Source organism: Phaseolus vulgaris, chromosome 8 (genome assembly GCF_051622355.1).
Source record: "Phaseolus vulgaris cultivar YP4 chromosome 8, ASM5162235v1, whole genome shotgun sequence".
NCBI lineage: Eukaryota > Viridiplantae > Streptophyta > Magnoliopsida > Fabales > Fabaceae > Phaseolus > Phaseolus vulgaris.
Window position 1 is genome coordinate 51,880,639 of NC_143505.1, and position 16,030 is coordinate 51,896,668.

Here is a 16,030-nt window from a genome sequence, read left to right on the forward strand (position 1 = left end):
TTTTTCTAACTTTTAGATTTAAAATTTGAGGAATTCATAATTTTTATTTAGTTTTGTATATTTTTTATTTTAATATTTTAATTAATTAAAATATTTTTATGATATCTAAATTAATATGTTAAATATGAGATTCAATTGAAACAAAATAAAACAAATAAATTAATAATTAGACTAAGTTTAATGGCTATTTAAAAACTTAATAAAAAAATAACTCAAAAGAATAAAGAAGTCCAAAATCAAACTTAAATATTAATTTATTCTTCAAGTTTCATAATCCTATCATACAAGATACAATTGACTAAGTATATGCATGAATATGGACATGCCTAGTACCTAATTTAAAAAATATGGTAGGGATATATTCATCACAAGTATTATCTCTTGTTTTTGGATTACTATAGTTTATTAGATAATCTAAAACATATTTTCATATTTTAGTTAATTTGAAGAATTTTTGTTGAGCTATTTTTATTCTCTTTCAATTCTTTAACTTATTGAATGTTCACCCACTTCACTCTATTTCTCAAAACACTTTTTCTATTATCACATCCTCTATTACATTTTATTTTTTTTATTTGGTTTAAACCATGTATACATCTTAAAAGAAACACAAACATCAATTTCATCAAATTAAATTTCTAAAATACTCTTTTAATTTATTAGTTGACATAAAAAAATTGTGTTTCACTATATTTTTTGTCATTAGCTTTATTTCATTTAAATAGTCATGTTTCTCACATGTAATTTTTTATTTTCTCTCAAGTGTTTGACTTATTCGATATTGACCAAGTTCACTTAGATTTTCAAAAGTACATTTCTTTCATCATCATCTCTCGGTTACATATATTTTTTTCTTTGTGCAATTTCGTTCAAAAATGATGTATTACATATTAAGTAATACAAACCTAAATTTCGTCAAATTAAGAACATGCATCTTATCATTCCTGCTTGTTTATTTTACTTGAGAATGTTTGATCCTTATTATTGAGTAGTCAACCTTGTAACTCAAAGTTTATTAAGTATCCTAAAACACACTTTGTTAGTTTATTAGGTAACATATCAAATTTATTTTCACTTATTTCTTTGATTCATAGTTTCATTTCATTTGAAGAAAAAAAATCTCTCGACACACAATTCTTTATTCTCATCCTATTCTCAAACAAATTCAATATCCACCAAGTTCACTCATATTTCCAAAATATTTTCTACCTCATCAACACCTCGATTACATTTTTTTTTCTTTTATGTAGTTTTGTTCAAATGGTGTATTATATCTCACGAAATAAAATTGAATATCGACATAAATAAAGACACATCTGATCATTTCTACTTCGTTGTTATTTTTTGTTGTATAAATCTCAACTTTGAGTATTTAATTGTGTAACCTTTGATTTATTAAGTAACCTAAAAATCTTATTCTTTTTTCTCTTTAGTTCTTAGTTTTGTTTTGTTTGACAAACCTTTTAATTTTTTCATCCTCTCAATAATTTGATTTATTCAATATCTATCAAGTTCACTTAGATCTCTAAGTGTTTCCCTCTCAACATTTGGAAAATAATATATGTATTTGTCATGGTATTTTAACCATGAATAATTTTTACTATTTTCTATTATGATTACTTTTTTTATACAATTTATGAAAATTTAACTTTTTTTTATATTTACCATTAAATCCTTGATAATATTATGTTTACTTTGTTGTGATTTTTATTTTTGTAAAACATATTTCATTAATATTTATGACAATACGAGGGGGCACATACTTATGGATATAGGTATGGGTATGGGTATACTTTGTTACCCGACGAATATGAGAATGAAACACAAATTGCATACTCAACAAGAATGATATGAATTTTTTGTTTTGAGAACGAGTATAGTCAAATTCAAACTCATCATCTCGTCCAATTATCATACCTAAACATAATTCTTAATGAGATAGAAACACATTGTGACTCATTTGGAGTTGTTTGTTTATATATATTTGATGAGAAATAAGATAATGATTTTGAGGATCCGCTATATTTTGAGTCCTTAAAAGCAAATAATAATAATGAAAAGACATAAATGCAAATATGTCTAAAGTTTTTCTTTCATGCCCTTTGATATTAAAGTGTTTTTGTTTTTCTTCATTGTTGGAGTTGGTTAAAACTAATGAAGCTCAACACTTTGAACTTTGTAAAAAAAATAATTTTCACTTCTATAAACTAAGTATACCTACAAATAGAAATCACAAATAAACTCATAATTGTAAATATTATCAGAACTCATCCCAATTTTAATAAGAAATATATAGATTGATGGGTTATAAGTATAATAAAACTTGACTTCTTAATTTAGTTATGAGAACAAAGTGAGTATTTACACATTTTTCTCCTCTTTGTCCCAATTTTAATAATTTACCACTTTATATATATGCTATTATAATATTTTTCTTGTTATTTGATATTAAAGAGAATAAAATGTATGCTATTTTACATTCAATTCTTAATGATGTCATATTTTCTGTGATTTTTTGGTTTTTTTTTCCCATTTTTTTGGTTTTTTAAAGTATTGGTACCTAATATTTTTATCATAGTAAGGTGATACACTTACTCCTTCTATATAGAAACGTGTTAGAATAATTATTTCATTCTATGAGGTTTCTAAATATATATTTTTGTTTAAACTTTACTTAACACCATTTATGAAAGATATCTCATAGAATACATAATATTCTATTTCAAAAACACAACTTCTTAATTTTAATAAAATTTTAGATTTAATAAAATTTTATTAAAATTTAATTTATAAATGTAAATATTTTTAATTGAATTTTTATTAAAAAAATAAGTAACTGTCGTTTAAATTTTTCATTAATTGAGTGACATAATTCTTATCTTGTCCTGTCATTTTGTTCACTTATCTCTGTGTTAAAAAATATGAGATTTTGTGATTAATATAAAATAATATTATAATTAATATAAAATATCAATAAACTCTTATTGTTATTTTTATTGAAAATGTATTGGATAACAAATAAGTTCTTCATGTCTACATTAATGGTGACGACATCGATAATCTTTTGTTATTGTAAGTAGTGACATAAAAGTTATCGAAAAACATGACTATCTCATTATTCAACATGTTTTCGATTAAAACAATAAAAGACCATTGTCATCTTATATTAACCACAATATTACATTAATTAGAAAGTTTCATATGTTTTAACACGTGGAGATAAATAATCAATATGATTAAACAAGATAACAATCAAATCAATCGCCTACTTGACGAAAAAGTTAAATGATAAAAACTCAACTAAAAAATATAAAATTACAAGTATTCAATAGACATTTTATTTTAATAAAGAACTAAATTAAAATTACTCAAAAACTTTAAACCCTAAATTTAATTAAGTAATTTTTTTATTACAATCAAATAGTCAACATTATTATCATAAATATCTCCAAAAATCTTCAATAATTTATTCTGCAAAGCACACATTGTGATAAATACTCAATCATAACATCACATGTATTAAATTTCACTTTTTAATCAAATTTAAATTTGCTTCAATATTCACATCTTCAATAATAATGAGTTTTTACACTAAACATGAGATCAATATAGCAAGCCCACACTTACCTTTTCTCATATTATCTTTACTAGTTTTATACTTTTTCACTCCCTTTCACATAATTTAAAAAACTTTAATTTTGTTAACTTTATTGCTTTTTATTATCTCATTCAATCAAAGGCTTAAATAAATGATAAAAAAAACATTACAAAATTTCAAGGTGAAAAATAGGAAAAATTTGTTGGAATCAAAAGAAAAATCTTCAAAATTATCTAGATCCAAAAACTTATTTAAATAAAAAATTACATATACCAATAATGTTTAAATGTTGAGGTGTGATTTAAGAGACACTTCATCACTTTAACATATGCTAACAGACAACAAGAAATAAAAAAAAAAAAAACAAAGGAATATTTTCAATAGAAAGCATAAACAAAATCCACATATTATAAATATTAAAAATTATTTAAGTAAAAAATTAAATTAATAATATATAAATTTATATTCAAATGGATTATAATAATTATACCCAAACATTTTTTTCCTATAAATTATAACAGGTCAATTTTTTCTTATATTTTTAAATCACAACTTTTTTATGAGAGCTGACTATTATCCATTCCACAAAACTAGTTTTTTTTTGGTGGAAAATTTTCGTATATGGAAATCTTAAAAATTTGTCCTCGTTAAACCATCCACGTCATCATCATAACACTGGTGAATAAAATAATCTCTTATAACTGCCACAAGAAAATTCAATCAATCGACCAAGAAAAAAAACATTACAACAAAAAAACAATTAATAAAATTTGTTCCTTTTCTCAACTTCCATCGTCATGGCGGTTTCGGGGTTGAGAAGCGGTGGTTTACCGCTCTTCCACCACCATCACCACCACCACCTCCGCTTCCTTCAATCCCCTCCTTCCTTCGCGAAATTCAACATTTTTCGCTCCAAGTCGAAGAAGGGCTTCACTGTCTTCGCTCGCTACGCACAAACGCGGGACCTTTTCTCCTCTCGTCGATTTCAAGGTTCCCTTTTTCTTCACTTTTCTTCTACATGCTCTCTCGCTTTTCAAATTTAACGAACTGGGTGTTTTTGTGGTGTCAGATAGCATGCAGGAGCTTCCGAAGCTGGTGGAGGACATTGTTGAGACATCCTTAAACACCGGTCCCAGGGGTGTCCTTAGGTTGGCTCAAGGGGTTCAAGCCTTCATTGGCGTTGGTCAGGAGTGGTTAATTGATGTCTCTAAGGTAACCATAACACTTTATCACATGGTTTGGTCAACAGCTTAATTCGAGAAGAGCTTGTGTCGTAAGTGCATAATTCAATTAAAGATTATTTTGCCGAGTTTAGTAGAGAAGCTCATCAGAATAGATTATGGGTATATTTTATTTTTCCTTTTCAAATTTAGAACCTGCTCTTGTTGTCTTGCTTCCTTATGAAAATAGTTAATATTCATCTATTTCTATCTTAATATTTTTTTATGAAAATTTGGGACAGAGTTATTAACTCTTGCATCATTTGTAGTCGGCAAATACATCTGCTGGATTACCGACTGAAATGCAGCTTGGTTTAGTCTCCCCCTTTTATTTGAGGAGGTTGTTTGAACGCATGGGCGCAACCTATATCAAATTGGGTCAGGTATGAATGGATTCCACAACTTATTCCTTCCCCTCCCAGTTTGTATTTCATAATATTGAGTAAAAAACGATTCTACTTGTTTTGTTTCAGTATAAAATGGCTATATCATCAGTATTTAATATTTTAATTAACTTTAGTTGAAGAGTAGTGCTGGTTAAAATTTATAAGTTATAGCCATGTGATATTATCATTTTTTCAATACAGAAGTTATTTCTAATTTGGTAGTTGATCTTCTTTATGCCATGCAATGCACCTTTGTACTGATGGTTATATTTGGTTCTCTGTGGTAGTTCATAGCATCTGCGCCAACACTGTTTCCACCTGAGTATGTACAAGAATTCCAAAATTGTTTTGATAGAGCTCCTCCTGTTCCTTTTGAGGAAATTGAATCTATATTGCGTAAGGAACTAGGAAAACCATTGGAAAGTGTTTATGAATACATTGACCCAACACCCCTTGCTTCTGCTTCTATAGCACAGGTATATCATATGCACTTATATTTCTCTTTCAAAATCTTTTATTTGGATTACTATGTGGCTTCTAATACAATATATTACATATAGGTTCATGGTGCAAGGCTAAAAGGGTCACAGGAGGATGTGGTCATAAAGGTCTTAAAACCAGGAATAGAAGACATATTAGTGGCAGATCTTAATTTTGTTTATGTTGTTGCTCGAATATTGGAGTTCTTGAGTCCTGAAATAAGCCGAACATCACTTGTAAGTAATATGGGCACTTTTTTACCTCTATATGGATATTTTTGCCACAACATGAAAAATAATGTTTTTTTCTTTATAAGCGCATCTGTTCCCAAAACCGGAATAAAATTCTTAACTATGCTGCCTATATTTTATCCTCCTTTGTTCTTATCCTTTGTACTAAAATCATTTTGTTTTCTAGTATGTTATATAGAAAAGAAATTTGGAACTTTTTTCACAATACTTGTTATTTTCTTGATTGTAAATAAATGGTAGTGGTTAGAATTTTCTTGTAATGATAGAAATTTTTTAGTAGGTTGGTATTGTCAAAGATATACGCGAGTCTATGCTTGAAGAAGTTGACTTTTATAAGGAAGCTGCAAATATTGAGGCTTTCAGGAGATATTTAGAAGCAATGGGACTAACAGGGAATGCAACAGCTCCCAGAGTGTATCAGTACTGCAGTACAAAGAAAGTTTTAACTATGCAAAGACTGTATGGAGTTCCTCTTACTGATCTGGATTCCATAAGTTCGTTAGTTTCTAATCCAGAAACCAGCCTTATAACTGCTCTCAATGTGTGGTATGACTCTGAAATTCTATTTTGCAGTTAGTATTTCCTTACATCTTCTCCTTTTTTAAGGTGAAATTTTTGTATCTTGGTATAAAATATTGTTGCAGGTTTGGAAGTTTGCTTGGATGTGAATCTTTTCATGCAGATGTACATGCAGGAAATCTGTGGCTTCTACGTGATGGCCGTATTGGGTTTCTTGACTTTGGTATGCTTCAGTTTCGTCTTCTTTGTGCACATTTACTGATATGGTTTTAACCTTTTGTTGTACATTTCTCATCATAAATATTCCAAGGTTTGAAATAGTCTATACATTTTATTTGAAATTGAGGTATTTTTTCACGTTTCTATCAATGAGTTTATTCTTCAGCTAAACTTTAATCATTGTTGTTTTGCTTAATTTTTTTATGTGCTTGTTTACCGTTTCTTTTCTAAAACCTACAAGTTTTACAGTATTCGGTTGTGTTATGCACATATTTGTTGGGGATTTGTGTGCTACAAGTTTTAGCCTATACAAAAAAAATTATCTGCAGGAATTGTTGGTCGTATATCCCCTAAAACATGGGCTGCTATGGAAGTCTTCTTGGGATCAATTGCTATTGAAGATTATGACTCCATGTCATCGGCCTTAATTGAAATGGGTGCTACTGACAAGGATGTCGATGCTAAAGCCTTTGCCAGAGATTTGGAAAAAGTATTCTCATCACTTAAGGCAAGTATTGTAACTCACTAATAGTTACTCACTTGTCAGCCATAGGTGACTACATAAGTGAATGTGTATGTATTGTGCTAATTTGAGATCTTACATTAAATAGATATATGATCAGATTATAATATATAAGTGCATATAAATTTCACCCTATAAGTTGATTTTATAAGGTTGAATTAGGCTTAAAAGTAACTTTGTATGAGTTTACACACACGCTTTTAGTCTTTCAGCCTTGATCAATTGCACTAAATCCCATGTTTGGAATTTTTCTCTGCATACTCACAATAGAATATATCAATGCTCTCGCTTAATGAATCCATTATGGATTTGGATCCTTTCATACTAGAGTTTCACGTGACATGGTTGTGTGGGGAGAGAGAGACTTGGACCTTACTTTTGATAAATGTGTAGAGAGACCTGCTGTTTATTCATACATCTATCATTCCTTGCACACGTGGTCCTGAGAAAATTAATGATTATTTAAGTATGTATGCATGTATGTATATCAGTCTCCTTGTGTGGATTTAAAATTGATTGTAAACAATGTTTAGCATTCTAGTTAAGAAAAAATATTAAGATATCTCATTTATTAGGTGGTCTATATTCATGCCTCTTAAATTCCAGGGGTTTAGGTTGAATAATATAAAGAGATCTTATTATATTTCTTAGGAAGTGGACTTTAAGTTCAATTCAACCTTATAAACCGGCTTGTAAGGTGAGCTTTGCATCCAGTTATATATTATGGATTGATCTTATCTCTAGTCGATGAAAGATCTCCAATGGACCCCCTCATGTCGAGACCAGTCAATTCGTGCGTGAGACTGTATATTTATGGGTGGTCCGATATTGGTAATACAATAGGCTCAATAAACTCTCAGCTATGATAGACTCTAAATAACTCTGATACCATCTTAGGAGGTGGACTTTAAGCCTGACTCAATCTTATAAAACTGGTTTGTAAAGTAAGGTTTGCACCCATTTATATATTATGAACTGACTTTATCTCTAAGTCGATGTGAGATCTCCAATAATATTAGTTATCTAATAGGCAGAATAAGGTATTTTTTTCCCATTATTTGTAAATGAGTACTTCAATCAGAGTAATATTATATATATATATATATAACTTGGCCCCAAAATCTTTTGAGGGTTACTGTTATTGCTTACATTTTTGCATTTGTTGCCACTATGGAACTGCAGGAGTTGGACACTGAAATTGTTGTAACAACTACAAGTGGAACAGCCACAAATAGAACTGCTGTTGGAGCTAATATAGTTGTCGATGAAAGGCAGATGAATGCCCTCTTTCTTGATGTGGTAAGCTATTTTAGATTGAACTAACCAGATACCGAAGACAACTTCTATGTCAATGTAAAAAGTTCTAAATCTCATTGTTTACTACCGGTATTTGAATTGACACATATATGGAGTTTTGCTACTCATAAAGCAACATAATTAGTTGTGCTTCCTTTCTGTTTTACGAATTAAGCGCTTCAAAATTGGTGTCAGTTTGTTATCTGATAGTTTGATGTCAACACAACACCATTTAATACAGCACATGGAAGTAGAAAATATTTCAATCTTTTAAGCCATAAGCCCAAAAGTCTTCAACTTGAAACGGTATTGAAGTATGAGTTTAGATAAACATGTGAAATTTTCATATTAATAAGTCAAACTACACTGCAATGTTCCATAGTCCCAGAAACTGAAATGGGAAGCATCTTGTTTCCATTATACAGTGATCCTCCACGACTGGGGGAATTTCTTATGTTTGCTGTTTGATTGTGTAGTGCTTATGTTTTGTGTGTTCTACAGGTTCGGGTTAGCGAATCATATGGATTAAAGTTTCCTCGTGAATTTGCTCTTCTCCTGAAACAGCTATTGTACTTTGACCGCTACACACGGTTGTTGGCTCCCAATTTGAACATGCTTCAAGATCAGAGGATTTCCATTTCCTCCAATAGAAGAAGCATGTATACAGACAATTATTAAAATAAAATCTAGATCTACCCCATTTTCGTTCAAAAGATGTAATTTGTATTATTACATTGGTATATAAATAAAATAGTCCATAGTGGTCATGTCATGTGAGACAGCCTAGGATGGAATTCAACATCCTCATCCTTAATCTTATATAATATAATTCTTATTGCTATCCCTCTAGAGGAAAAATAATATGTTTTTCCTTCCGTTTTATAATCATGACACTTGCTATGTATGTATGTTCTTCTACGTGATTTTAATTTTTTCAGATAAATAAGAAATTTGCGAAGAATTTTTTTTCAGATTTTGAAAGGATCGTACAATTTATCAAATGATGGCCCTTTAGTGAGTTAGACAAAAATTTGCTTATCAAGTTTACTCTTCCTATCAGTCTATGGTTATGTTATGAAACCTAACTGGTAATTGAATTCATCAAGTGTGTTTAGACTTAAGGTTCAAGAATACATGATTATATTATTTGAAAATAAAATCACGAATACTTTATTTCTTATTTTTAAGGAGAAATCTAAATAATAATTTTAAAAATTATAATTTTTATTGGACTGCTACAATGGTGGAATCAACCAGTCCAGATCTTACATCTAAATACTAATTCGACAATCGGCATTGCTTTTCGCTTTGGCTGCAGTCATTTGCTAGTGTTGATCTTAACACATTGCTGGCCTAAAAATTAACTATGACTTAAAGAAAATAAAAGTGGAAAAAAAAATCACAAAATAATTACATCTATACAAGCCAAAATTACATTTTTACAATAAATATACTTTCAGCATATATAGCCAAAGTGTTACACAAAATTACTGTTCTTTGAGGAACAGGTCAATCTTACTGCCCTTGTTCCATAGAATTAAACAAAATAATTGATTATGTAAATGCCTTATCACAACACCCCAAAGTTGGAGAAAAGAAGTCACCCATTTCTTGATCCTCCAAGCTTCATTTTAGATTCACCATATAAAAATACGCGCATGACTGTTGAGAGTTATGACTCGACCATTTTCCGAATTGAGTATGTGCTCTTTTCCTTCAACAAATTATGGAATTCCTCTTACTACTTGACTTGGTGAGGAGTAACCCATCAGTTGATGAAGTGGTGAACTTTTTGGCTGTAAATGTGCCTCAATTTCTGGTGAGATATTGGAGGAGTTCATAGTCGATTCATCTGTTTCAACTGAAGCCTTGCTGGTACCAGGATTAGCAGTTTTCTCCTTCTCTGTTATAGTCTCCAAGGTACCAGAAGATACAGTTGGTTTATCATATTCACTGCCATGCAAGGGATCTAACAGTGTGGCAGACATGGGATCTCCTTCAGAGGAGTAGCTCTTACCAACAGAATTTCCATAATCATCAGAATATGAAGCATGATCTGCATGTGGGGAATGATAGTAGTTGGCACGAGACTCTGATGGTGGATTGCTGTCATGGATAACCTCGTTTGGGGACTCTAGAGCATTTGATGCATAAGAGACTATATGACTTTTGTTCTGCAGAGAAAATTTGAGTACCTCTTGACATGCTCCACATTTGAGCTGGTGAAAAACCCTTTTGAAAAGGAGGAAATCTGCAGGCAGTTGCAGCAGTTTTAAGCATTTATTGCAAGTGACAAACGGTGCTCCACCTGCTACTGGCCGGTAATGTCGCCTGCTCAAGATTGGTTTCTCCCTAAAATGTTTTTTCACCTCAGGCCTGTACATCTGATCACAAGACATTCTTTCATGGGCATGTGCTAGGTGGTTAGAGGTCATGGACCATTGTGGACTTACAGGATAAGAATGGTGAGGTGAACAACAAGTGTGACCAGCATTAGGCCTACATAACTCTTCATGTTGATAAAGATCACGTGGAGGCAACTCTGCAGAGTGTTGCCACCGTTGGGGAGAGCAATTAAAACAAGAAGGATCAACATGGTGTATGCTGCATGTGGGCTCAGTTGAATAAGGTGCACGTGAAAAATTATGCTTTTGGCACCAGTTCATTCCATGACTACTACATATTCCATCACACCTCGGGTAATCCAAACCATGATAAAATCTTCTATCATAATGATCATGGCTTTGGTATGCAGAAATGTGACTTCCCATGGACAGTCTTCCATTCATTTCACCACTTCCATAGCCAGTTCTGTTGAGTTGATCCTGCAATTTATAAACCAATCTCAACAGTTTCATCTTCTCCTGGTCAGGGTCATCAAAAGAGTCATGTGAAAGATAGCTTGAGCCGCAGTAGAACTCATCAATCATTTGATTTGATGTGCTTCCACTTTCATAGCCAGATTGTGAACCACTTCCATGGTGAGGCAATCGGGGTGGAAACTCATCTCTCTTTGTTCTCATCCAATGTGCATGATCATGTCTTGTAGTCTCTGGAACTTCATCATTTACATTCCTCCTGCTGTCTCTTGGGACACAAGGCCTTCCCTCACGAAAATATGAACGGTTTCGTGTTTCAGGATCTCCATGTAGCATGCTATTAACAATGTCTTTTCCCTTTCTGGATCCTCCCTCAAAAACGCCATTAGCAACAGTGTAAGTGTTCTCAAAAGAATCTAAATATTGATTAGGGAACTGCTCATCCACCCCATCATTTGAAGAGACACTTCCATCATAAGCATGATAGCTTCGAGTGGTTGAAGATTTAGACAATCGTCCCAGAGTACCACTAGTCTCAAAACCAGGATTAATTACTTCTGTGTTATCAAATATCTCACCATCAGAGCTATGAGCAATGGTTTTGAAAGATGAATGATTACCAAATGTACCTTTTTCAAGTTCACAGGGGTAAGCACAAGAAATGCTTCCTTCTTCAGTACTTAACCTTTCGGCAGTAGATGTATTTCCCGCATTGTCCACTTCAGATTTTGCACCCAATAGATCTGATTGCGGATGTTTAAGATCTTCACCATTCAATGCAGACACATTCAACTCCTCTTCTGTTACCTCTAATAACAAGTTTCCGTCATGTAATTCTTCTGATTTTGCTTCGCTGCTTCCATTAATGACCACTTTAGGATTTGCACCAAATAGCGCCAATTTGTCATTATTGACTGCTTCTCCATCTGATCCAGAAAATAACTCTTGTTCTGGTCCTTCTGGTATCAAGTTTCCATTATTTAACTCTTGTACTACTTGTAAATCATTTCCAATAATGTCCACTACAGACTTTACCTGTACTGAGGCTGATTTCTCATCATCGGCGTCTTCTTTAGCCAATGCACTAATTAACTGCTCCCCTGCTCCTTCTAATGGCACCTTTCCATTACTTAGCTCTTCTCCTTCTAGTAGCAAGTTTGTATTCTTAGCATTTTCTACCGAACACTCTGCTGTCAATTCTGCTGAGGCCTCATTGTCAAAACGAGTTAGCTCATCTGAAAAACCACTGTTGGAAACCGCTTGCCTTCTCATATCTGACAATTTATAGATATCCATCTCAGTTTCCAGTTGATCATCTGGTAAATTAAAATGTTCAATCCATTCTCCACTGGGTTCGCCATTTTCACTTTGATCCTTTCCATCCAAAGAACATTCTCCCAAGGAAGAGCCAGATGCTTTTTCCATAAGACCATTCTCCTGAAAATTAACTGTCTGCTCTCCATTGAATTTACCATCATCAATTTGATTCCCTCCACCATTTCCATTCAAAGAACATTCTCCCGAGCAGGAACTAGCTGCTTTTTCCCTCAAACCATTCTCCTGAGAAATAACTGGCTGCTCACCATCGTATTTACTATCTCCAATTTGATTCCTTCCACCATTTCCATTCAAAGAACATTCTCTCAAGGAAGAACTAGATGCTTTTTCACTCAAACCATTCTCTGGAGAAACAACTGGCTGCTCTCCATTGTATTTAATGTCTTCAATTTCATTCCTTCCAGCATTTCCATTCAAAGAACAATCTCGTGAGGAAGAACTAGCTTCTTTTTCACTCAAACCATTCTCCTGAGGAATAACTGGCTGCTCTCCATCGCATTCACCACCTTCAATTCGAAACCTTCCACCATTTCCAACCAAAGAACACTCTCTTGAGGAAGAACTAGATGCTTTTCCCCCGAAACCATTCTCCTGAGAAGTGATTAGCTCCTTTCCATTGCATTCACTGTCCTCAATTTGATCCCTACCACCATTTTCACTCAAAGAACATTCTCCAGAGGAAGAACTAGTTTTTTCATTGAAACCGTTCACCGGAGAAGCAACTAGTTGCTCTCTATTGCCTTCACCATTTTCAATTTGACCCCTTCCATCGGGTCCATCCAAAGAGCATTTTCCTGATGAAGAACTAGTCAACTTTTTCCTCACACCATTTTCCTGATATCTAAGTAGCTTCTCTTCATTGTTGTACTGTTTATCATCAGCTTTAGGATGATGCACTTCATTTCTAGGAGCTGCGTCAGTTTCATGCGTACTGGATTCTGATTTCACAGCATTACTTCTTCGTTTCTTGGCTGTATGGAGCGCAATGAAATTATTTCAGTTACATATTATGAATTATCGATGTATATGTATGAATCAACAAATATTTCATAAAACTAATATACATACAAGAGGAAGAGAATAGATAGGAACAACAATATTTGCTTCCTAGCGTTGGAAATAACTATTCTAGCAAGACTTTTATATCAATATATCAGAGAGAATAAATCATATCAGAAAAATTAATTTGATTTGGAGAAGTTCACAAGAAAATAACAACCCAAACATTTTGTTAGAGCTCAGCAGACAGCAAGTTCAACAGCCACAAATTTCACAGCTGAAAACTTTTACTCCATCATGTTTCTCTAGATACCCAAAATGTAAAACCATATAACAATGAAATTTTTAACCTTGAAGAGTTGTGCCACATCCACCACACTTATACACATCATAGTTTGGAGACTCTTGAAGAAGCTGCCAGCATTTAGGGCATAACACTAATCGCGGTTTGGGTTTGGGAGCTGATTCACCAGACATCTTGCTCAAAATTTGTGACAAATTACTAACAGATTTTCCACAGTGGATCTCAAAAGTGACATACCAAATTCACTCACAACATTCTTCCCGGAAAAAAGGTCTCCCAAACTTTCTCTGCCTGCATCGAATAAGATTGCAGTTTAGTTCGAATTCTCAAAAAATATTGGCTCCTTAATTATGTAAAAAAAGAGAGCATGGTGTTCAAGAAAAACCGAAAGAGGCAGAAAATCAACAAGATAGAGACAATAGAAGCGTTTGGTTCATATTTAGTAAATTTTGACGAAGTGGGTTTATGGATCTTGAATCAGTTAACTCTACCAACTCAAATTTAGCAGACGTCACACTACCATCAAGATACACCAACTACCGAATTAAATGTTTTCGGATTAATAAATACACTTCAAAAAGAGCATGCACCAAATTTTGGAAGCAAATACATAACTCTTAGAATCTATCCATCGATCACATGCTCTTCAAAGGTAGTCTCATAGCTCGTAGTATTCAACCTCAAAAGCTCATTTTTAACTAGCAATTAGAGAATCTTTACCATTTTTCCTACGTTCTAAAAAACGGCACACGGTTGTAATGTAAGATCAATAATTTTTTTAGGTCTAAAAGTTACAACAACCAAACAAAAAAAAAAGGAAAAGAAAATAAAAAAACAGAGAAGATGGAGTTGAATTTCACAGAATGGAAAGTTAAAGTTCACATTATACAAAGGGAATCACGAATCATCGGATGTAGAAAAATATGTTAAATCTTCTCACAAAATGAGCTGATTTATAGCGCAATTTGCGGTTTGCATAAAATTTAACCGAAAGAGAAGCCCACCACACCAACTATATAATCAACATTCGCACCCATCACGCCAAAACAGAAACACTCTTCACAGTACACAAACCCACAAAGAAAAAACAAAACCGAATACCATTTTTCCTCCAAAAGACGAGGTTTAAGAAAACCAACAACAACAAAAAAAAGGAGCAGACGCATTCACCTGAAGAATCAAGGTATCCGCACCCATTAAGTGAAAACAAAGGCAAAAACGTTCCAACACACACAAACCCAAAAAGAAAAAACAAAAACAGAATTCATCTGTTTCTCAAAAAACCGATTTTTAAGTAAAAAACATCATTGGAAAGAAAGAAGAGTGAGTCTCACCGGGAGAATCAAGGTGCCCAGTACGCAACAACCTCAGTTTGCAGATTAGATCGGATCAGAAGGTATGTGGAGAGAGGAAAGGAAAAGGATAAAGAAGGGAAAAGAAAAGGGCGAGAAATTGAAGTAAAACGAAAAGGGTGAATGAAACGAAGGTGGCGGGAAAGAAGGGGCAGAGAGAAAACGAGAAGCTTTATCTTTTTCCGCAAGCTTTTTTCAGTTTTCCACGGAATAAAAGAGAGAGAGAGAGGAGGAAGATGCAGTGGATTATGAATGAATTAAGTATTCGTTTAGCGTCTGTGTTGGTTTGGTCAACTCTTAGGGTGTGTTTGTTTATCAATCCAAACACAGCATTAAGGATGTTTTAATCTTCGTTGGATGGTGTTTGGTGTGTGTGTGTGTGTTGGTTTTGAGCAAAGTGGTTTGAAGGAAGTGAAGAAAGAGACAGGAGTGGAATGAAGGGGTTTTAGAGTCGGCGCTGTTCCCATTTAAAGCGGAACCAAACAACCAACCACTAACCGATTAGGTGGCGCTATGGGTGGGTCCCACCATTTGACTTTTACAATTGTTTCATCAAGATTCGCTTTTCTTATCTTATCATTTAATACTACGTCGTGTTAGGCCAAATCTACCATATCAAATTAACTCATATAAATTAGTTAATAATAAATATAAAAGAAGTTTCTAAAAATAGAGTTATGTAGATTTTAGTATATAAAGGGAATTTTCTTTTCTATACTCTTTAAA

General features: G+C 32.8%; 2 protein-coding genes across 3 annotated transcripts; one reads left to right on the forward strand and one right to left on the reverse strand.

Annotated features, from left to right (window-relative positions):
- The first annotated feature begins 4,190 nt into the window (after window positions 1-4,190).
- LOC137827215 (Protein kinase superfamily protein) lies at window positions 4,191-9,333 on the forward strand. The gene is made up of 10 exons (XM_068633471.2): window positions 4,191-4,588; window positions 4,668-4,810; window positions 5,088-5,201; window positions 5,492-5,680; window positions 5,765-5,920; window positions 6,216-6,481; window positions 6,580-6,677; window positions 7,003-7,181; window positions 8,379-8,495; window positions 8,994-9,333. Exons 1-10 carry the CDS (start codon window positions 4,396-4,398, stop codon window positions 9,168-9,170), a joined length of 1,632 nt encoding a protein of 543 aa, XP_068489572.2. The 5' UTR covers window positions 4,191-4,395; the 3' UTR covers window positions 9,171-9,333.
- A 595-nt stretch (window positions 9,334-9,928) lies between these two features.
- LOC137827216 (uncharacterized) lies at window positions 9,929-15,740 on the reverse strand. 2 transcript variants are annotated; one of them, XM_068633473.2, is made up of 3 exons: window positions 15,287-15,740; window positions 13,999-14,243; window positions 9,929-13,620 (listed from the first exon to the last, which is right to left on the reverse strand). In XM_068633473.2, the coding sequence occupies exons 2-3, from the start codon at window positions 14,123-14,125 to the stop codon at window positions 10,217-10,219; spliced, it is 3,531 nt and encodes a 1,176-aa protein (XP_068489574.1). In that variant the 5' UTR covers window positions 14,126-14,243; window positions 15,287-15,740; the 3' UTR covers window positions 9,929-10,216. The 2 variants fall into 2 exon arrangements, with proteins under 2 accessions (XP_068489574.1, XP_090149809.1); XM_090293683.1 differs by lacking the exon at window positions 15,287-15,740 and adding an exon at window positions 14,338-14,406.
- Window positions 15,741-16,030: the final 290 nt, after the last annotated feature.